The 23712-nt window shown below is 40.6% G+C and overlaps 1 protein-coding gene across 1 annotated transcript in view; it reads left to right on the top strand.

Moving 5' to 3' along the window:
* BMP5 (bone morphogenetic protein 5) overlaps positions 1-22668 on the top strand; it is a 242629-nt gene extending 219961 nt beyond the window's left edge. The window contains exons 4-7 of the mRNA XM_044291783.1: positions 12307-12504; positions 14385-14461; positions 18588-18698; positions 22141-22668. Coding sequence (XP_044147718.1) covers positions 12307-12504; positions 14385-14461; positions 18588-18698; positions 22141-22290 — 536 coding nt within the window. The 3' untranslated portion in view covers positions 22291-22668. The remainder of the gene's footprint in view (positions 1-12306; positions 12505-14384; positions 14462-18587; positions 18699-22140) is intronic.
* Positions 22669-23712: the final 1044 nt, after the last annotated feature.

Here is a 23712-nt window from a genome sequence, read left to right as displayed (position 1 = left end):
GAAAACGGCTTTAACCTCAAATCAAGCTGCCTCTTTCATTTATGCCAGTGATAGGCTTTTTTCTAAGAAATATAGAATTTGGCACAGAGCCATTGTAAGTTTTTATTTTAAAGCAAAACCTAGATGTATATTTGTTTAAGGCTTACATCGATGATTACTTGTGAGTTCTGTCTCTACAAGGATTTTATTTAATATTGTTTCACATTTGGGATACAGATGCCCACTAGTAGAGCTTGTGGCGATTTTCCATTGTATTACTGCAATGATAGTTATCTGTAATAATAAACACATTTTTTTCAATATGTTTTAGAACTACTTTTGAGGACACTGATATTGCCCAGATCGGCACATAGCTTTCTCAAACTACCTTGGTTTTTAAAAGGACCTCTGTGTCCCACTCCTGTCTTGAACAGCTGCACAGCTTCACGTGACACTGTTTCATGTGGACACACAAAGTTATTTGAGCTGCCAAAAAAGAACAGGTTTATTTGTAGAGACCGTCCCTGATGCAATCTAAGTGACTTGTTATATTTTTCTTTTGTTCCAGAGAGAGGTACAAGTGTAATATAACAAGATAAATGCAAATGCCTAACTATGTAACATGCCTGAAAGACACAAAACTTGTGAAAGCAATTGAACGTAACTGTGTTATTTTAAAAATTTCATCTATCTTAATGAAAATAATTTACAAGACATAGGTGAAAAATAGAATTGAGATTAAATCAATCCAAAATATTCTCCTTTGACAAAGTCCTTGATGTTTGATCTCTTGTTCTTGGACGTTACTAAAGTTAAAAAGCTAGCTACTTACAGAAGGTGAAACCAATTTCATTTAAATTCATAATCATAGTAGTAAAGCACCTTATTATTGTAAGTTATTCTGAAGACAGTGGCGACTTCACTGTCCCCTTCTTGCTCTCTCGATTTGTCAAGTCTGTTAGAACAATTATTATTGTTATTATTTATTATTAAAGTGCCATGCATTCCATACGCTGTACATATGAAAAGGGGTATACATGCATAATACAGACAATTGCACTAATCATAAACAAGACGAGTTACAAACTGGTACAGAAGGAGTGAGGGCCCTGCCTGTTAGGGCTTAAAATCTACATGATTATCTGTACATTAGAGATGAAGAACTTTCCTAAAAAAATTTGGGGTCTGATTCGGCCAAATTAGCCAAGGAATTTGATTTTAGTATAAATCAATTCTACACGAAACAAAAGTGCTTTCAATGCCTGAAAAAATATTTCTCTTTCATCAGTACTTTTTCCAGAAAATCCACTCATCTCATGAGTATGCTGCTATCTAATGTTTGAATTCATGTAAAGCCATCTAAGTAAAGAGAGCACCACCAGTAAGTGAGGTCTGCAAGCAGTGTTTGTATCTTGCACTTGATTTGGAACCCTATTTGTGCACCCTTTAGTATGCAGTGTTCTCATTCTCCCTCACCTTGTTTTAATGGGTGAAAGACCAACCATTTCTCATTCATTCTTACAGTGACCAAACACAGATAACTGTATATAAGTGATGTTGTGGACAGTACCTGCTGGCAGTGAGCATGAGAGCAATCTTACTGTCCCCCACTGACAGCAGGATTCAGCATACTGGACTTTAAAACGATAGATCCTTTTTTCATCTAGATAGGGAGCATTTCCAGGTGTATCTTGCAGCACTTTTTTGGCAATCTACAACATTTGGATTAGTCAGTGTGCAATTTAAGCTATAAATACACCCATCATTATCTATGGTTTTAAAAACACAGTTTTGTGTTTTTCCTGATCTGCAATTTTAAAAAAATCTACAGCTTTCATACACTTTTTTTGGGCAAACTACAACCTCTGGATTAGTCACTGTGCAATTTAAGCTAGAAATACACCATACATGTTCTGGGGTTTGAAAAACACACTTTTTTGACAAAAAACACTATTTTCAGGCCTTGCAGCATCAGCACTGTGTGAAATTACAGGCTTATATACGTCTGTCAAATTCAGTTGTTAAACAAACACTCGTTTGGGCACAAAAAATTTAGTTGGCAGCCTTTGATTCAGATGTAATTGTGAGATACACCTTTAATACATTTGGGTTAGAGTCAGAGATTTGAAATACCGCCATTTGGTGCACCAATATTGAATTCAGGCCTACACTGGTTCAGGCCGTGTGAGATACACCCTCTACATACAGGGGTTTGATTCAGGCATTTGAAATACCGCCTTTTGGTGCACCAATATACAATTCAGGCCTACACTGGTCCAGGCGGAGTGAGATACACCCTCTACATACAGGGGTTTGATTTAGGCATTTGAAAGAACCGCCATTTGGTGCACCAATGTTTAATTCAGGCCTACACTGGTTCAGGCCGTGTGAGATACACCCTCTACATACAGGGGTTTGATTCAGGCACTTGAAATACAGCCATTTTAAATACATCCATTTTGTGGAAATAAATCTTTAATTCAGGCCTACACTGGTTCAGGCCCTGTGAGATACACCCTCTACATACAGGGGATTGATTCAGGCATTTGAAATACAGCCATTTGGTGCACCAATATTGAATTTAGGCCTACACTGGTTCAGGCCCTGTGAGATACATCCTCTACATACAGGGGTATGATTCAGGCATTTTAAATACAGCCATTTTGGGCAAATAAATATTTAATTTAGGCCTACACTGGTACAGGCCCTGTGAGATACACCCTCTACAGGGGTTTGATTCAGGCATTTGAAATACAGCCATTTTGGGCAAAAAAATCTTTAATTGAGACCTAGTCTGGTTCAGGCCATGTGAGATACACCCTTTACATACTGTCGTTCTATTCTACTATTAATTAAACACCCATTTAGGGCAAGATCCTAAATTTGAAAAATATGAGGAGAGAATCAAATAAGGGACGTGCCCCAGGTCGTGGTGCTGCTGGTGTATCTCCTGTTGCAGGGAGAGGACATGGTTGATCTGTTCCAGCTATACGCACAAGTGAAACCCCTTCCTCAGGTGCGAGTAGGTGACAAAATCTGCTGCGGTATTTGGTCGGGCCTAATGCTGCTCTACGAATGGTGAGGCCTGAACAAGTACAGGCGATAGTAGATTGGGTTGCTGAAAGTGGATCCAGTTCCTTCACATTGTCTCCCACCCAGTCTCCTGCTGAACGACCACAGTTGGTACCTGCAGCCGATATCCATCAGTCTTTCACCTCACCCCCTTGCAAATCAGCCAAGCAGTGTGAGCCCCAAGTCATGCAGCAGTCTCTTCTGCTTTTTGATGACTCTGTTAACAGGGTTTCCCAGGGCCATCCACCTAGCCCTGCCCCAGAAGTGAAAGAGATTGAGTGCATTGATGCCCAACCACTTATCTTTCAAGAGTACATGGGAGGACCATTTCAGCACATCTCGGATGATGACAAAACACAGGTGCCAACTGCTGGGGCTTTCAAAAGTGTGCAGACCGACAAGGAAGGCAGGGGTGAAGACTGGGTGGAAGATGATGTGGAGGACGATGAGGTCCTCGACCTCACATGGAATCAAGGTCATGCGAGTGACCTATGTAGTTCGGAGGAAGAGGCGGTGGTCGCACAGAGCCACCAGCACAGCAGATGAGGGAGCAGGGTGCAAAAGCAGAGTGGCCGTCGTCTAGACAGTACGCCTGCTACTGCCCACCGCAGCAAGGGACCAAGCACACCAAAGCCAGCTCCATGGAGTTCCCTGGCGTGGCAGTTCTTCAGACAATGTGCTGACGACAAGAGACGAGTGGTTTGCACGCTGTGCAATCAGAGCCTGAAGCGAGTCATAAATGTTCTCAACCTGAGCACAACCTGCATGACCAGGCATTTAAGTGTAAAGCACGAGAGGCATTTAAGTGCAAAGCACGAGCTGCAGTGGAGTAGACACCTCAAAAACCAAGAAAGGTCTCTGGCTCCTCCTGCTTCCTCTTCTGCTGCAGTCTCGACCTCTTCATCCACCTCTGGAGTGACAGTGCCACCTGCCACCCCGCAAACAGAGGATCTGCCAGCAAAACCAACACCTGGGTCACCAAGCATCTCCACAATGTCCCATGGAAGCGTCCAGCTCTCCATCTCCCAAACGCTGGAGAGGAAGAGGAAGTACCCCCCTACCCACCTGCGATCCCTAGCCCTGAATGCCAGCATTTCTAAATTACTGGCCTTGGAAATGCTGTCATTCTGTCTGGTGGAGACAGATAGTTTTAAAGGCCTTATGGCGGTGGCTGTCCCACAGTACGTCGTGCCCAGCCGCCACTACTTTTCAAGGTGAGCCATCCCTTCCCTGCACAACCAAATAGGGGACAAAATCAGGTGTGCACTGCGCAACGCCATCTGTGGCAAGGTACACCTGACTACGGATACGTGGACCAGTAAGCACGGTCAGGGCCATTATATCTCCAGCACACTGGGTAAATGCAGTGGTGGCTGGGCCTGAGGCGGATAGCAGTTTGGCGTCTGTCCTTCCACCACCGAGGATTGCAGGGTTCTTCAGTTTGCCTCCTGTTGCTTCCTCCTCCTACTCTGCTTCCTCATCCTCTACCAGCTCCTCATCCGGTCAGCATAACACCTTCACCACCAACTTCAGCACAGCCAGGGGTAAACGAAAGCAGGGGGACAAACCCCACACCGCACAGGAGCTGTGGATGGGCCTTGAACAACAGACCGATGAGTGGTTTGTGCCAGTCAGCCTCAAGCCCGACCTGGTGGTGTGCGATAATGGGCGAAATCTCGTAGCAGCTCTGGCACTAGCCGGTTTGACGCACATCCCTTGCCTGGTGCATGTGCTGAATTTGGTGGTGCAGAAGTTCATGAAAAATTACCCCAATATTTCAGATCTGCTGCAGAAAGTGCAGGCCGTCTGTGCGCGATTTCAGTGTTCTCACACTGCTGCTGCTCGCCTGTCCGCGCTGCAGTGTAACTTCGGCATTTCCGCTCACCACCTCATATGCGACATACCCACAAGGTAGAACTCCACCTTGCACATGCTGGAGAGTCTGTGCGAGCAGCAACAGGTGATAGTGGAGTTTCAGCTGCAGCACGCACGGTTGAGTCACTTTGCGGAACAGCACCACTTCACCACCAACAAGTGGGCCTCCATGCAGGACGTGTGTGCTGTGTTGCGCTGTTTTAGTACTCCACCAACATGGCCAGTGCTCAGCGTTACTAGCCGACTTCTATGTCTCCTTAAAAAAACACTTTGCGCGATGATGGAAGAGGATGTGGCACACGAGGAGGAGGAGGAAGAGGGACCATTTCCAGTTATCAGGCCAGTCATTCACAAGTGGCTCCGAGGCTGGGTTCCTGCGCCAACAGAAGCCATGTACACAACTGTCCAGCCAGGGCACAGTTCTGCAGGATGAAGAATAGGAAAATGATGAGAAGAGGGAACCGTGTTCACAGCAGGGTAACACCCAAAGCAGCTAATGGGCATCAATGAAGCATGGCTGGGGGGATACAGCAGACACAGCCGATACACCTCACACAAAAGACAGCTTGTGGTTACCTCTGGGCAAACTGGCACACATGAGCTACTACATGCTGCAATGCCTGTGCAACAACCGCTGTGTTGCACACATTTTAACCAGTGCTGATTACTGGGTGACCACCCTATTGGATCCCCGCTACAAGGACAACGTGCTGTTGTTAATTCCATCACTGGAGCGTGATCGGAAGATGAGAGAGTATAAGCACACGCTGGTAGATGTGCTGCTGATGGCATTCACACCTGACAGTGGGGGCTCAGTGGAAGCACAAGGTGAAGGCAGAGGAGGAGGAAGAAGAAGAAGTTGCCAACTCAGCTGGGGCACCGCCAGCACCTCAGAAGGCAGGCTTAGCATGGCCGAAATGTGGAAAAGCTTTGACAGCACGCCTCAACAACGAGCACCACCAGCTGATACGGAACGTCTTAGTAGGAGGCAGCATTTCAGCAACATGGTGGAACAGTACCTGTGCACATGCCTACACGTACTGACTCATGGTTCTGCCCCATTCAACTTCTGGGTCTCCAAATTGGGCACCTGGCCTGAGCTTGCCCTTTATGCCTTGGAGGTGTTGGCCTTCCCTGCAGCAAGTGTATTGTCCGAACGTGTTTAGCACGGCGGGGGGGGAATCACAGACAAGTGCAGCCGCCTGTCCACAGCCAACGTGGACAAGCTCACGTTCATTAAAATGAACCAGGCATGGATCCCACAGGACTTGTCCGAAGACAGCTATTGTTATACTCCAGCGAACTTTCTCTTTGTATTCTCTTTTTTAATACCCAATGTTTTTGGGTCTTCCTAAATTTATAAAAAAAATTAAAATAAATGGGAAAAATAAAAAAAACTACAAAAACAGTGTTGGCTACCTCCTTCTCCACCGCCGCTTCCACCTACACCACCACGTCCATCGCCTCCTCATCCTCCACTTTGACTCTGCCTCCTAGTTTAAGATTTTTCAATTTTTTTTCTATTCTATATTATTTTAAGTCATTTCCCTATCCACATTTGTTTGCAGGGCAACTGTCCTGCTCTTATCCCCATTTTGCTTCCTTTTGCAGCCCTCCAGCCCTTACTATGACTATTTTACAGTAATTTTAGTGCACCAAAGTTCAGGTCCCTATTGAATTTAATGTGGTTCAGGTTCGAGTCAAGTTCGGGTCCCAAACCCAAACTTTAACCCAAAGTTTGTCCAAGCCCTGCAAACCCGAACATCCATGGGTCCACTCATCCCTATATACAACGGAATGCGCTTCATGGCAAATTTCTTCATGAAATTTTGCGAAGCAGACTAATCGAATTTATCATAACTTTGCTCATCACAGTTACTATGATTATATGGAAAACTGTGTGATTCCTTCTCTAAGCACATATTAAAACTTTTATATTGATGGAGGCATGCTTAACATGTAAAATTGGGAATTGGGTAGAAAAGGTCCCTAAGGCCCCTTTCACATGGGCGAGTATTCCGCGCGGGTGCAATGCGAGAAGTGAACGCATTGCACCCGCACTGAATCCTGGCCCATTCATTTCTATGGGGCTGTTCACATGAGCAGTGATTTTCACGCATCACTTGTGCGTTGCGTGAAAATCGCAGCATGCTCCTCTTTGTGCGGTTTTCACGCAACGCAGGCCCCATAGAAGTGAATGGGGTTGCATGAAAATCGCAAGCATCCGCAAGCAAGTGCGGATGCGGTGTGATTTTCACGCACAGTTGCTAGGAGACGATCGGGATGGAGACCCGATCATTATTATTTCCCCTTATAACATGGTTATAAGGGAAAATAATAGCATTCTGAATACAGAATGCATAGTACAATAGGGCTGGAGGGGTTAAAAAATTTTTACAAATTATTTAAATCACCTTAATCCACTTGCTCGCGCAGCCCGGCATCTCCTTCTGTCTTGATCTTAGCTCTATGTAGCAACAAGGACCTTTGGTGACGTCACAGTCATCACATGATCCATCACATGATCTTTTACCATGGTGATGGATCATGTGATGACCGGAGTGACGTCACCACAGGTCCTGTTGCTACACAAAGCTAAGATGAAGACAGAAGGAGATGCCGGCTACGCGAGCAAGTGGACTAAGGTGAGTAAAAAATTATTATTATTTTTTTTAACCCCTCCAGCGTTATTTTACTATGCATTCTGTATTCAGAATGCTATTATTCTCCCTTATAACCATGTTATAAGGGAAAATAATACAATCTACAGAACACCGATCCCAAGCTGGGTACCAAACACACGCAATTTTTCTCACGCAAGTGCAAAACGCATTACAATGTTTTGCACTCGCGCGGAAAAATCACGGGTGTTCCTGCAACGCACCCGCACATTTTCCCGCAACGCCCGTGTGAAAAAGGCCTAAGTGATGGTGGCACTTGGGAACTTGCCGCTTTTGATTTCTCTATAATCTTGGCCTACTTGTTGTGCCCTGTAAGAACCACATAAAAATCATAGTTAAATATCAGCTGTATCAGATTACCGGTAAATCAATTGCACAACAAAGTAACATAAAGAAACGCAAAAAAAAAAATGCAAGTGTGGATTTGACTAAAATTATTAACACAAAAGGATAAAAAAATATAACAGCTAACAGCTACAGTACATTCATGCGCTGCACCAACATGGTTAACTCAACTTTGGAAGTTAATTTTTTTTTAAAAGAGCCGAGTAAAGACAATCGCTGTGAACTTTTCCTTCAGCTCCATTAAACGTAATTGCCTTGAATGCTCGCAATCAGAAGTAATGGGGAGGATTTCACATTTCATTTAGCAGAATTCATGCAAGGATAAATGTGTTTATAAATGTGTGGCATTGCCAGGTAAATCCAGCTTATTTTACAGTTACCCAAACCAGCTGTGAATATATAAGTGAAGAAACACATGAATATTCATATGGAAATGCTTTCAGCATTTCTGTACAAACGTAGAATTAGTGATTAAGACAAAATCACCAATAAAAACTTATTGCATGCACAATTCACTATATTCAAGTGTCTTTAAGGCTAGAAGGGTCATTAATCTCCCTACTGTGAGAACTACATGCTTCATGGGGAAAAGAAAGTGACAACCATTGTAGCCATTTTTTGCACAGTCATGAGCTTGTCGCTTGATTTAGCCCTCTCTGTTCTCTCTACTAGGAGACGAACAGAGCAATTTGACTAATATTACTATTGCACAATACACAGTATGGCTGCTTATGATATATACGTACCTTCCTCTGGATCAACTTGCAGGATAACAGGCCGAACTGGGTGGACAGTTGTCTTTTTTCGGCCTTATAAACTATGTTACCATGTTACTATGTTACATTACATTGAATAGAAATCCAACCAGTAGCCTATGCTATATTTTAGGCAGAACTAGCAGCAGTGTAAGGACATCTGAGAAATTACTTTTGCAAATACAAATACTAGAGATGAGTGAATAAAATTTTTTAAAAAATCATTACCCGGTTCGCCAATTATTTTTGGAAAAATTTGGTTTGATCCGAATAAATCCACGGCTAATTACTTTTAAAAAATGTCTATTTCCTGGCTACAGAGAGGTGGCGGCAGCATCAGTAGGCCACAGAGTGGCAAGGTGACATAAAATCGAGGTAAGAGCAGCAGCTGGAGACCACAGAGTGGCAAGGTGACATAGTGTGGAGGAAAGTGAAAATACCAGTACCCGCTAAGGATGGTGGGTAAAAGTAGCAGCACTTGGCATCAGGTGTGTGGCATCAGGCAGGTGGCAGCATCAGAATAGTAGATGAGGCAGTTAGCCAGAAGAAACCAGTCTCTTGTTAAAGAGTTGGTGTGGCACCATGGATGATCTAGTCTGAGGCATCAGGAATTGGTGGGTGGAAATCCTGGCTGATCCACGCCTGATTCATCTTGACAAAGGTTAGTCTCTCCACATTTTTCGTGGACAGGTGAGTTCTTCTTGGGCTAACTATGACCCTGCCGAACTAAACATCTGCTCTGATGAAACACTACTGGCCGGGCAGGACAGCTTTTTCAGGGTAAATTCGGACAGTTGTGGCCACAAATCCAGTTTTTCTGCCCAGTAGTCCAGTGGATCTTCAAGGTTGGCTGGCAGGGTGCTCTCCAAGTATGCCACCACCTGCTGGATCAGGTTCTTCTCTACGTTTAGCTGCTGGTGAGTAGTTTCTTCACTATGCAGGTGAAAAAAGCTTCTCGTCAGCGACTGTAGAATCAGGCTGCTGTTGATGGAACTGATACTGCTCCTGCCACCCCACCCCTCCCCAGCAGCCATGGCAGTGGAATGTGAGCGCAGAGGGCCGCCCCGGTCAGACTTGCGAGAGGATAGATGATGGCGCAGATAGGCAGCGGCCAACTGACTACATAGAATGTCTCTATAGTAGTTCAGTTTGTCTTCCCTCTCAGAGGGTGTAAACAAAGGGTCCAACAAGGTGGAGAGCCAGAAGTCATCCCTCTGCCGAATGGTGACAATTCGGCTGTCACTGCCCAAGCAAATGAGCATGCAGTGGTCCATTTGCGCAAGTGACGAGGGACTCCCTGTCTCCATCTCCACTGCATACTGCCATGGTGTGTTTCTGTCCTCTGCCTCATCTTCCTTATCACCCAGGCAAATGAGGTGCAGAACAGCTTGAGACTGCCGTGCCCTGTACATGTGGCATGCTTGAGGGGCTCTGTGAATTGTCCCTGCAGTGGAGGCTGAGGACACGGTGGAGAATGAGGAGGCAGAGGCGGACATTGTCGCTGGACCAACAGCGTGGCAACGTGGAAGCGGCATCACCTGGCCAAGTTTCTGGTTTGGCTGTGCAGGAACCACATTCACCCATTGGACGGTATACTGTACTGTCCCTGACCATAGTTACAGCTCCACACGTCAGCGCTGCCGTGCACTTTGACAGACAATGGCAGGCTCAAGGACTGGCCCAACTTCTGTTTTACATGTGTCTGCACGGCTTATACTGCCTTTTTGGCAAATAAAAGTTCTCTGAAAGGTGCAGAGTATTTTTTATTTTGCCACTAATACATGAAAAAAAGGGCTTTAAAACAGATACTGTAACTGCACCGTTGAGCGGCAAAGATATTTTTCCTTTTTACACTAATACACAAAAAAAGGGCTTTAAAACATATAACTGCACCATTGAGCGGCAAAGATATTTTTCTTTTTTCCACTAATACACACAAAAAAGGGCTTTAAAACAGATACCTGCACTGCTGATTGGCAAATATATTTTTCCTTTTTCAACTAATACACACAAAAAAAGGGCTTAAAACCGATAACTGCACCGTTGAGCGGCAAAGATATTTTTCCTTTGTCCACCAATACACACAAAAATAGGCTTTAAAACAGAAAAGTGCACCGCTGAGCGGCAAATATATTTTTCCTTTTTCCACTAATACACACAAAAAAGGGCTTTAAAACCGATAACTGCACAGTTGAGCAGCAAATATATTTTACTTTTGCCACTAATACACGACAAAAAGAGCCGCTTTTTTCGCACTTCACCACACAACGGCTAATAAGCCCTTTTTCCCACTAATGCAAGACCAAAAATGCTTTAGAACATATAACTGCACCGCACTAGGGCAAATAAAATGTAGAAATATTTCCTTGTAATAACCCCTGTTAATGCATGTATCAAACAGCCCTTGCACCTTAATAAGAACGGTTTGATGGAATTACAGACCTGTATAATGGCAATTTGGGTGCCCAGTCAGTGCTGCAAGGTCTAATAGGATTGTTCCCATTACCCAGGCTGTCACCTACCCGAATGAACCCTGTTCAACAGAAATGCTGTGGATCAATTACTCCCTATCCTTTTCCTACACCTTGAATAATCTTTTCCTGCATTTGTAAATATTTTTATTATTTTTTTTGTTAGCACACTGACGATTTTTCTATCATTGTCCCTAGCGCCTGCAGACACGTCTCTCCCTGCACTAAGTATGCTGGTGAATGGCAGAATCTAAGATGGCGTATTTATAGGGCTGTGACATCACAGGGCTATAAAAAATTTCCTTAAATTTTTTTCCTTAAATTCGTAATGAATTCCACTTTGTCAGCTTCGATTCGCTCATCTCTAACAAATACTATTACGTATAGCTATAACTTGGTTTCATAAGTGGTTCATCTAGTTCTCTATTTGGAGATAAATGCTCTTTGCTGACACTGCTGATGGGGTCCAAGAGACATACACTGGCCTTAAGATTGGGCAGGAGCTTAAATAGCTATTGGCCAAAGACTTATTCAATTGATCCTCTTGTCCACTCTTTCCTTGCAAACATGCATGACTTGAGCTATAGATTTTGCATGTTTATTTCAGTAAGAAAAGGGAAATAAGCTGCCAGTAGACACATTGCCTAGCAGTATCTAAACTCCTAAGAGAACAAAGTTTGATGGGGGGTTGTCAAGCTGTCTGCACAAACACTAGATAATCAGCTGATCCCGCTAAAACCAAATTTGTGTATTGCTAAGTTACTAGCATCCATAACTAGTAGTCTCTGGTTAGTTTACAATACCTGAGTCATCTACTAATTTGGGGTGACTTGTAGTCATAAATATTGTATTCTAAAGCAGAAGAGTTTTAACCAAAAGCATGTAAAGACATGGCAAAATGCTTTAATCTCAGGCTACATTCACATGACCATATATTGCTACAAGCTCTGAGGTGAGTGATGATGATATAGCACCCACAGATGTCTAGGACTATACAGTACTTCCATGTACCTCTGACTTCCTTTTGTCTCTACTGTGTTCATGACACCTAGATCTGATCTTCCAGCTTATTCGCATTGTTACTGCTTGTGCCAATGTTAAAAATTTGTATTTTTATATTCTTTTCAGGAAGAAGTGTCAATATTAAGTCAGTGGGCCTTGTTGGCAGACATGGCCCTCAGTCAAAGCAACCTTTTCTAGTTGCTTTTTTCAAAGCAAGTGAAGTTCTGCTCCGATCAGTCAGAGCAGCAAATACTAAAAGGAAGAAACAAGACAAGAATAAGTCTACAGCTCAACATGATGCATCAAAGATGCCCACCAATGCAGGTAAGAAATACAGATGTAGCAGGGTTAGCACTCCAGCTCTTAACTCAAATTTCTTAACTCATAGCATTATCTTGAGACAAAAGCCATTGAAAAGCAATTGCAGGTGTTTGCTTAGATTAGATAACACAACTCAGAAATCTCAGAAAACAGGAGTGTTAACTTTACTCCATCCATACATTATAAATAACAGTTCATCAATTAGCAACTGTTGGTGATTTCCATTCGCAGATAATACATAAAATGCAGGCTTTCTCATGTTCTTTATGTTGATCATATTTTCATTCATGATGCAAGCCATCATTTTATACCTCCCATATACTTTCAGATAACATCTGGGGTTGAAATTTTTTTCATTAAAAATGCACCAAAAATGAAGGTTAAAAAATGGCAAAGACTGCAAAAATCTGTAAACTAGCATAAACAGCAAAAACACACACAAACAAACAGCTATAAGAAATATTGTAATATATCTTATCAGAGAAAAATGCTTTGTTCTAGAGTTATCAACTGTTCCCTCCTCCCTTCTTTTCTAAAATAACCTTGTCTCTGAAATTTAGAGCAATATGTCTAGTAAGACCAATACGCCACCTTCTCACTGAAGGATCAGCTTACCTCATACTACAGAGGTTTATGGGAAGGGGAGGAGTGAGCAGGAGCTGATTGAGACTGTCCTACAGGAAACACACCAAAGAGATAGTCAACTAAATAGACAGTCTCTGTCTCAACCCAATTGCTTTATTCACATTCATGTATGTCAGTACTTTTGTGTAATGTCCTCCATGATCTTCAGGATGCTACTGGGTGAGTAAGAGAAAGTTAAGAAGCTGATTCTTCTCTATTTTAGGTGTGCTAGAAAAAACAGATGTCATGGAATGGCAAATATTCAAATCGTGAATTTTTATTGCATATTTTGTCACTTTGAGAATTTCAAATATCTATAGTGCTATATCTTTGTAATTGCAAATATTCTAGATTTTTTTTTTCATCAGTACCCATGATTCCTCACTGCTTCTTGCTTGTGGGCCAATGAGAAGGCTGCAATATCTTTGACTTTAGGAGTAGTGTTGATTGCAAATTTTCGTATCACAAATTTTTATCGCCGATTTTCGCAATCAAGAAAATAATGACTGGAGATAACGAATTCGCGAATTAGCAAATATATGATAAATATTCAAATAGAAATATTGTGAATTAGAATATTGCAGCTGCCGCTTATCCCTGATTTTCACACACTGTACTATTAATGAATGCAAATTTTGTTCAAAGGTTAGGTACTCTTTAAGTTTACATCTATCGCACTGTTATACTACCTATACAATATGGCTATATGTATCATATCTAAACAGATAACACTAGTACTAGTACTATTACATGTACCTAAATAATGTAGATATTTTATTATTCAGTAAATAAATTCATTCTGCACAAATGAAGATTACAGATGCAGCCAGGCTAAACTTGATGGTTAATGTGTTAACTAAAGAATGGCAAGAAAAAGCTAACTTTTTAATGGATTTCAATGTCTTTTTATTATGAGATAACCAAGATAACACTGTGCCATGTGTTATCAGAGTCAATTTTAGCTCGGCTACATCTGTATATTATATTTATTTTGTGAAAGCGTATACCGCAATAAACATAACACATGATTATCACATAATATGGGTCCTTAAAGTTTGGAATGAAGTGAAGGTATGTACAATAGATGTAAATGTCAGCTAGGGGACCAAAATATTTAACTATTAAGCAGGACAAATTTGTATAAAGTACAACAGATAATAAATAAAAGAATGTGAAAATTACCACAATAAAGCATTCATAATACATAAAATCAACCATGAATGCCCCATATAACTTATTTTTGTTATGTCTGTGCACAGATTACAATACAAGTGAACAGAAGCAGGCTTGCAAAAAACATGAGCTCTATGTCAGCTTCCGTGACTTGGGCTGGCAGGTAAGGATTTAACTTTCTGTTTTTCAGTCCCCTTTTTGATAAATTATTTATTGCCAGTAATGTTAACCAATTAATATTGTTGTCAGATTAAAACAGGATATGTTTGCTGATACTGTCAGGGATATACATAGACAGTCGGGGGCCCCTGTGCAGCTATGTTGGTCCTTTGCTGTTTAAGAGGTCATTTTTCAAGAGTGAGGGTTTCATCTTGGTGCTCCATATTCCTTACCATGACTCCCTTTAGTCTATCTATCTAATTGATAGAAATAATCCATTAGTAATTTCTAGCCAAGGAAACCATGGTGTCCTTTTTTTAGTGGGATGAGGCCCCCTTGCCTATATGACCCCTGTACAGTGGCACAGGCTGCACCAATGGTATGTATGCCCCTGTATATTTTCACTACATAAAAGTCAACTTGATTAGTCAGCAGGCTATTTGTATACTTTGCATGTTTTATTCATCTTTTGTCAATGTCACTTTGGTTCATCATAACTGAAAATTAAAAGAATATTAAAATACTATGTTGGCAAACCAATTCACTATTCTTACTAATTAGCTTAAATAGGAGCTATATTACATATACTTACATACGGTAGTTAATACGGTTGAAAAAAGACATACGTCCATCAAGTTCAACCAAGGCATAGGTGGGGATACGAATCCCAAAAGGAATTGAGACTTTTTTAAACCCTTTTTGAAACTGTCCACTGTTCCTGCTGTGACCACGTCCTGAGAAAGTCTATTCCAGAGCTTCACAGTTCCTTCAGTAAAGAAGCTTTGACGCTTCCGGAAACTGAACTTTTTCCTCTCTAATCGGAGGCAGAGCCCCCTTGTCTTTTGAGCGCATTTTACATGGAACAGCTTTTCACTGTATTTATTGCATGGCCCATTTATATATTTGTATAGGTTAATCATGTCCCCCCCCTCAGACGTCTCATCTCAAGACTAAATAAATTCAATTATTTTAATCTTTCTTTATAACTAAGACCCTCCATTCCCCTTATCAGTTTAGTCCCTCTCCTCCATACTTTTTCCAGCTGTAGTGTGTCCTTTCTATAGACTGGTGCCCAGAACTGATCTGCATATTCCAGATGAGGTTGCACTAACGCTTTGTAAAGTGGTAATACTACATCCCTGCCCCACGAGTCCATGCCTCGTTTAATGCATGAAAATATACTGGTGGCCTTAGAAGCAGCTGATTGACATTGTATGCTGTAATTTAATCTACCATCCACAAGGACACCCAAATCCTTCTCTATAAGTGACTCTCCCAGTGCTACATCACCTAGGACATATGAAGCACAGAGATTATTCCTACCAAGATGCATAACTTTCCATTGTCCAAATTGAACCTCATTTGCCAAGTTGATGCCCAAATAGTGTTCAAGTCAGCTTGTAGTTTATGGACATTTTCCATAGACTGTACAGTTCTACACAGCTTAGTGTCATCTGCAAAAATAGATAAGGTGCTATTAATCCCCTCAATATCATTAATAAATAAATTAAATAACAAAGGGCCCAGCACTGAACCTTGGGGTGCACCACTTATAGCCTGGGACCATTCTGAATAGGAATCATTGACCACAACTCTCTGGACACGGCCCTTCAGCCAGTTTTCAATCCAATTACAAACTATACTTTCTAAGCCTATAGACCTTACTTTACCTATTAAGCGTCTATGAGGGACAGTATCAAAAGCCTTTGCAAAACCTAGAAACACTACATCTACAGACGCCCCTCTGTCCAAGCTACTACTCACCTCCTCATAAAAACAAATCAGGTTAGTCTGACAACTTCTGTCCTTGGTTAATCCATGCTGGTTATCACTTATAATATTATTAATAGTCACATACTCCTGTATATAGTCCCTTAAGAGTCCTTCAAACATTTTTACCACAACGGAAGTTAAACTAACTGGTCTATAATTACCTGTGAAGGACCTTTATCCTATTTTAAATATGGGCACTAGGTTTACCTTGTGCCAATTACTTGGCACTGTACCAGTACCTAGAGAATCTTTAAAAATTATAAACAGGGGCACAGCAATGACTGAACTAAGCTCTTTAAGCACTATTGGGTGTAATCCATCTGGACCCGGAACCTTGTTCACATTTACCCTATTTAACTTCTCTTGGACCATATCTACAGTTAGTACATCCAGTGATATACTCAAATGGCTAACAGCCCCGGCCCGACAGATATCAGCTGCTTTCTCTTCTTTTGTATATACAGAGCTAAAAAAAAACTATTTAGTAACTCTGCCTTTTCCTTATCTTCAGTGACTACCCTACCTTTACCATTATTTAGTGGACCTACCTGCTCACACCTAGGTTTTTGAGCATTTATATATTTAAGGAATTTTTGGGGATTTGTTTTGCTCTCTTTTGCTACCTGCTGTTCGTTTTGTATTTTTGCTAATTTTTTCTTTTTTTATAGATTTTATTAAGCCCTTTGTAATCTTCAAACGCTATAGCTGACCCCTCAGCTTTTATATTTTTTAAATGCTCTCTTTCTGTCTTTTATTGCTCTTTTTACAGTAGCTGTAAGCCATGCAGGGTTTAATTTTAGCCATTTGCACTTGTTACCTAAAGGGATACATTTTTTTGTGCAATTACTCAATGTGGATTTGAACCTCTCCCATTTATCCTCAGTATTGTTTTGTGACAGTAGCTGCTCCCAGGCTATGCCCTGAAATGCTGCCCTTAACACAGGGAAATTAGCCTTTTTGAAATGCAGTGTCTTTGCTCTGCCTGACAGTTTTTTTTTTACAGTTTAGGGGGAATATATTTATATTGTGCTCACTATTACCTAGTGTTTCTCGAACAGTAACATTACCAACAAGTTCTGCATCATTAAAAATAACCAGATCCAACAGAGCATCGCCCCTAGTGGGAACTTCTGCAAACTGGCCCATAAAGTGGTCCTGCAGAAAGTTGAGGAATTTTCTTCCCTTTGCGGTTGAGGCAGAACCATGACCCCAGTCAATATCTGGGAAGTTAAAATCTACCATTATGACCACTGTACCATCCTGTGACGCCCACTCTATTTGGTTATACAGTTGCATTTCTATCTCTTCTGTGATGTTAGGGGGTCTATAGATTACACCAAGTAGAATTTTTTTCAGTGTTTATATTCCTTTGAACTTCCACCCATAAGGTTTCCACATCCTCACCATCCGCACCTACCATTGCCTCTTTTACACTTGTCTTCAGATCACTCCTCACATACAGGCACACACCACCACCTTTTCTATTGACCTGGTCTTTCCTAAATATTAACAGCCCAGTCATGCGAAGAGTCCAACCATGTCTCAGCCACACCAACTACATCTATGTGTTCTTCTAGTACCACAGCCTCCAGCTCCCCCATTTTTCTAGCTAGACTTTTTGCATTTGTAAAAATACATTTTAAATTACTATTACCTGTAAAGTGAATATCCGGGATTTTTTGGTTACGTTGGTTTATTTTTGTATGTAACAGTTTCTTGTTACCAGCAGTTCTATTTTTCATAAATGTATAGTTATGCCCAGTCTTCTCGCTAACCCCAGCCCCCACTAAATCCCCACTGTCCCCTTCTATAACCCACTCTATATCTACACTATCTACCCCCTTGTTAGTATGACCTTCCACCCCTCTACTTTCTGTCCTGACTTTTAAACACATCAAAGCATATGTTACCTGATTTGATTTATCAACTTATGCATGCAGGAGATATAAATAACCATGAGCAAGCTGTTACTTTCCATCTAGATGCCACTAAAACACTAAATAGATGTAGGTTTGTGATACCATACAATCTTCTGTTTAAAGGGAAAGTTCTCTATAAACTCCATAAATCACCCAGTAACATGTTACATGCTCTGCCCCATCATCTTCTATCTTGAAGATCTACAGAGATATCATTCACTAGAATGGGATCTGAGATCTCTGAGTCATAAGATGAAGGTGCACAGAACCTGGAGGTGCCAAACACCCTCTGCTTTCTAATGATTGTTAAAAGTTACAGAACACATACGTATCTACACCAATGCCAACATTCATATCTCAGTGATATGTCATAAGGTTCCTTCTCGATGTGATATTACTTTTATTTAAAATCTATTTGCTGTGTATGCTTTGTTATAGGATTGGATTATTGCTCCAGAAGGATATGCAGCTTTCTATTGTGATGGGGAATGTTCTTTTCCACTTAATGCTCATATGAATGCTACAAATCATGCAATTGTGCAAACTTTGGTGAGTAAATCTAAACTCTGTATGCATATTGCCTTAAAAAAGTATTCACACCCCCTTGAACTTTTCAAATTTTATTTTTGCTACACACCCACAAACTTAAATGTATTTTATTGGGCTTTTATGTGATAGACCAACATAAAGTAGCAAGTGTGAGTAAAGTAAAAATAATATGATACATGGTTTTCAAAATATTAAATAAATAAAATTCTCAAAGTGTGTGTATCCAGGCCCCTGTACTCTGATACCCTTAAATGAATACAGTGTGACCAATCACCTTCAGAAATCACTTAATTAGTAAATAGCGTCCATCTGTGTGTAACTACTGTTGTTCTGTGAAGGTCTCAGAGGTTTGTTAGTTAACATTAGTGATCAAACAGCATTATGAAAACCATTGAACAGACCAGACAGGTCAAGGATAAAGTTGTGGATAATTGCAAAGCAGGGTTAGGGTATACAAAAAATCCCAAGCTCTGGACATCTCATAGAGCACTGTACATTCCATCATCTGAAAATGAGTGTTGAGTGTGAATATTTTAATCGCAAAATATTGCGAATATAGTACTATATCTTCGTAATCGCAAATATTCTAGATTTTTTTTCACTAGATAAACCTAGAATCTATTTTTTATATATAGCTTATCTTTATTATGCTATCATCCATACCTTTTTTATATAGTTATCATTGATAATTGATGCTTTTTATATATAGCTTATCTTTATTATGCTATCATCCATACCTTTTTTATATAGTTATCATTGATAATTGATGCTATTTTATTTTTAAAATAAATCATTACCTATAACATACAATAAAAAACATATAACGGACAATCACACAAAGGCTGTATGCCAAAAGCCAGGTATGTGCAAGCCAACAACCTATCCATGAGACAGGTACAGTCAGCATACCTTACAATGGCAGCCTTGTGTGCAATGAGACATTCAAAACCAGCTCTTATCTGACTGAGAGCCATTAAGCCTCAAAGTTGCTTGGTTTGAGTTGGATGGCTTGAGGGACCTGCACGCCTAGATCATTATCATTAGGGTGACAAAATTGCAAATATTTTTTGGGGATGCCAGCTAACTCTTCTCTCACTGCTTAGGAGGGATACATAAAAAAGTTCAGTTTTCTAATTGTCCTAACATTTATATTTAATAACCTTTCTATACTGTTTTGTCATGTAAACTCATTTGCATAAATATGAGCATAGGGGAAATACATGCAAATTCTACTAATTTGCATATCTTTCCCATATGCCTATGTTTATGTAAATGAGTTTACATTGCAAAATTGGATATAAATGTTAGGACAATTAGAAAACTGAAAATGTTTATGCGGCTCTCCTAATCATTGAGAGAAGATGCCAGTTATCTGGCATAAAAAATAAAATATGATTTTTGTCACTCTAATGATAATGATCTAGGTGTGCAGATCCCCCAAGCCATTTGACTGTACCTGTCTCATGGAAAGGAGTTTCCCTTGCACATATCTGTCTTTTGGCATATAGGTTTTGTGTGATTGTTTGTTATAGGTAATTAAATTTGCAAATATTCAGCTACAAATTTGTGAAATATTGCCTATGCTGTTCATCACTACAAAAAATGGAAGGAGTTATGGCACAACTGCAAACCTACCAAGGCATGGCTGCTCACCTAAACTGACAGCTCAGGCAAGGAAAACACTAATTAGAGAAGCAGAAAAGATGGTCACTCTGGAGTTGCTGCAGACATCCACTGCTCAAGTTGGACAATCTGTCCACAAGACAACTATTAGTCATGTACTTCACAAATCTGGAAGAGTGGCAAGAAGAAAGCCATTTTTGAAAGCAAGCTATAAGAAATCCCATTTGCAGTTTGCCACAAGCCATGTAGGAAACACAGCAAACATGTGGAAGAGGGTGCTCTGGTCAGATGAGACAAATTTTTGGGTATAAATGCAAAACGCTATGTGTGGCGGAAAAATAACACTACACATCACCATGAACACACCATCCCCACCGTGAAACATGGTGGTGGCAGCATCATGCTGTGGGGATGTAAAAGACTTGAGACTTTGGTAGAGGTTTACCTTCCAGTAGGAGAAAACCCTAAACATATAGCCAGAGCTACTATGAAATGGTTTAGATCTAGGGATGAGTGAATCGACTTAGGATGAAACATCCAAAGTCGATTTTCATAAAACTTCATTCTAATATTGTAGGGAGCAGGAGCTCCGTACAGTATTGGAATGTATTGGCTCTGATGAGCTTAATAACTTCATTTGTACTGTAAAAAAAACATTTCCCAAACTCGTGTCCGGTTCCAAGGTAGTTTTATGCAAAGTTTTATGCGAATCGACTTTGGATGATTGCTGACTTCATTCAGGTCAGAGCCAAAGGCTGGATGGCTTTTCAGCCACAGCCAGCCTGGTTAGGGGGTGGATAGTGTTGTATGCTGTACAGGACTAGTGAGAGAATCATAGTTACGCATGAGCTGTAGTTACGGAGCGCCGAGAGACCGGTTATAAACATGCTGTCAGTGATGATTGGCTACGATCACATGCACAATGTACTGCATTTGTTTGGGAGTGCAGGGCCAGCCCACTAGGCAACTTTTAATAAGTATCAATGCAAAAGATTCTAGTCTCAACAAGAGAGGGAACATACAATTGTAGAAAAATCTCAGAATAACCCTTTAAATATTTGACACTCATTGACTGACAGTCTAAATCAGGGGTGCACAACGTTTTCTGGGAGGGGGCCACATTGTAAGACTAAACCAATGTCAAAGGCCAAAAATAAAATTTAAAGGGGTATTAACAACTAAAATATTGCACTTATGGCATAATGAACATACATTATATACCATTAATGTCTAGTTACAGTTCCAGGACTCCCATCTAATGGGATAATACATGAACAATAAATACGAACAGCCACAAGACATAAATATACATGTCTGTCACCAGAGGGTTGGGGGCAGCACAGAAGGGCATCAAGGGCTGCATGTGGCTCCCGGGCCACAGGTTGTGCACCCCTGGTCTAAGTAGACCTCAGATTCAGTTTAAAGGATAAGACTGAAAAGGGACAAAAAAGAACAACACCAAGCTTCTAAGCAGGACAGAATTCGGGTCCCTTCCTATCTAACTGCGTTCTGGCTAGAGAGGGGCGCCAATTAATAAGCACCTCATTCATGGCTCTACAGAAAAATCCTATGTGAACTGCTTACCCACAAGTAAATGTGAACCTCTGGAAACCATTAGCATAGTCCTTGCCATGCAGTCTAATGGGCAGTGGCAATGACTCCTCCTTGGCTACTGGCCCCTGCACAACTACACAGGTTGCACAGTGCTGCTCCATTTATCATTTTGATATATGTTAGCCTATGTTGAAGATTTATCATTATTAATATTATGACGTTATATGTAGTTCATGTAAACAATGCATTTTATTTCCTGTTGCAGGTCCACCTCATGTTTCCTGAACATGTCCCCAAGCCATGCTGTGCACCAACAAAGCTTAATGCCATCTCTGTTTTGTACTTTGATGATAGCTCCAACGTTATTTTAAAGAAATATAGAAATATGGTTGTAAGATCATGTGGATGTCATTAAAGACAACATCTTCAAAGCAGAAAACTAGGAAGAGCTAGAGATCAAACACATTGCATCATCATCATGATACACATGTACAGTTTTATGTATATATTAGAATTTTGTAATTTATTTTGATATAAAATTGCATTAATTAAATGTGACAGAATCTATAAGAAGCACCATTTTATTTAAGTGAGTTAGGATAAAATAACATTTTCTTGCCAGAAACAAGCATTTGTATTTTCTGGCGGCATAGACATTGTTACTATTTAATGATGACACAAGTAATACTTTACACCCATACAGTTGTTATGTAGTATTTATTTAGAAATTAACCTTAAAACACAATAATTAGTCATATCTAGTCAATTTAATGCATTAAAATATTTTAGAAAATCTTTTGGGTTAAAGATTTTTTTCGAATGACATTTCTTTATAAATCTCATTAATAATGTAAGAAATAAAAATCAGACATCAGATAGTACATGTAGCTTGCATGCACCCAAATATCTCCCCATTCATTGTTCCAATTGCTCTGCTAGATTTATTTAAAGCTTGCAGCTCATGAGGTGTGTCTTTTCTCAGGAGGCATTTCCTTTCTGCTGCAGTTCTCTCCCTCTAACTGTAACAGTTCATCACAGTAGATATAGCTGATGTAAATTGAAGGATGGAACTGAGCACATGCATCCATAAGTGATGTAGACAGAGCGATAAACAAAGTAACAAACAGCAGTTACATTTTATTGAAAAAGTCAGTGGCTTTAATTATATGCAAATACAAAAGTAGTCAGATCCGGGTGTTGGTTTGAAAAATGTGCTATATTTTATGGGACAACTTTAAAGGAAACAAGATATCAATAGTAATAGTAAACAAGAAATATAGTTGTAGAAAGATTTCTTCTATCTTGATGAGGTGAGGCTTTAGAATCTTTTGTCCTGCTACAGAATTACTAAAGGAGAAAGCTTCTCCTCCAGCCAGTTATCTCACAGACAGAAACATGAGCATGAGAAGAAGAGAGACGTGGCTGAGCTACTGGACCATACAGAAGATTTCTTCATTTATTTTTATTTGCAATAAGATACAATATATGGCCAAAGGAGCTTACTAGAGGATGTGCTGGGATATATATATATATATATATATATATATATATATTTCTTTTTGCCTTTTATGTCCAGTGTTCCATAAATCAGTTATTACAACATAATTAACCACCACCCGACCGCCTAACGCAGATATGCGTCCGGGAGGTGGTTGCTTTACTCCTACTGGACGCATATACGCGTCATCTCGCAAGACGCAAGATTTCCTGTGAACGCGCGCACACAGGCGCGCGCGCTCACAGGAACGGAAGGTAAGCGAGTGGATCTCCAGCCTGCCAGCGGCGATCGCTCGCTGGCAGGCTGGAGATCCGAATTTTTTAACCCCTAACAGGTATA

Source organism: Bufo gargarizans, chromosome 4 (assembly GCF_014858855.1).
Source record: "Bufo gargarizans isolate SCDJY-AF-19 chromosome 4, ASM1485885v1, whole genome shotgun sequence".
Classification (NCBI taxonomy): domain Eukaryota; kingdom Metazoa; phylum Chordata; class Amphibia; order Anura; family Bufonidae; genus Bufo; species Bufo gargarizans.
Note: the sequence above shows the minus strand (reverse complement) of the source record. Positions and strands in the feature narration are given on the sequence as shown.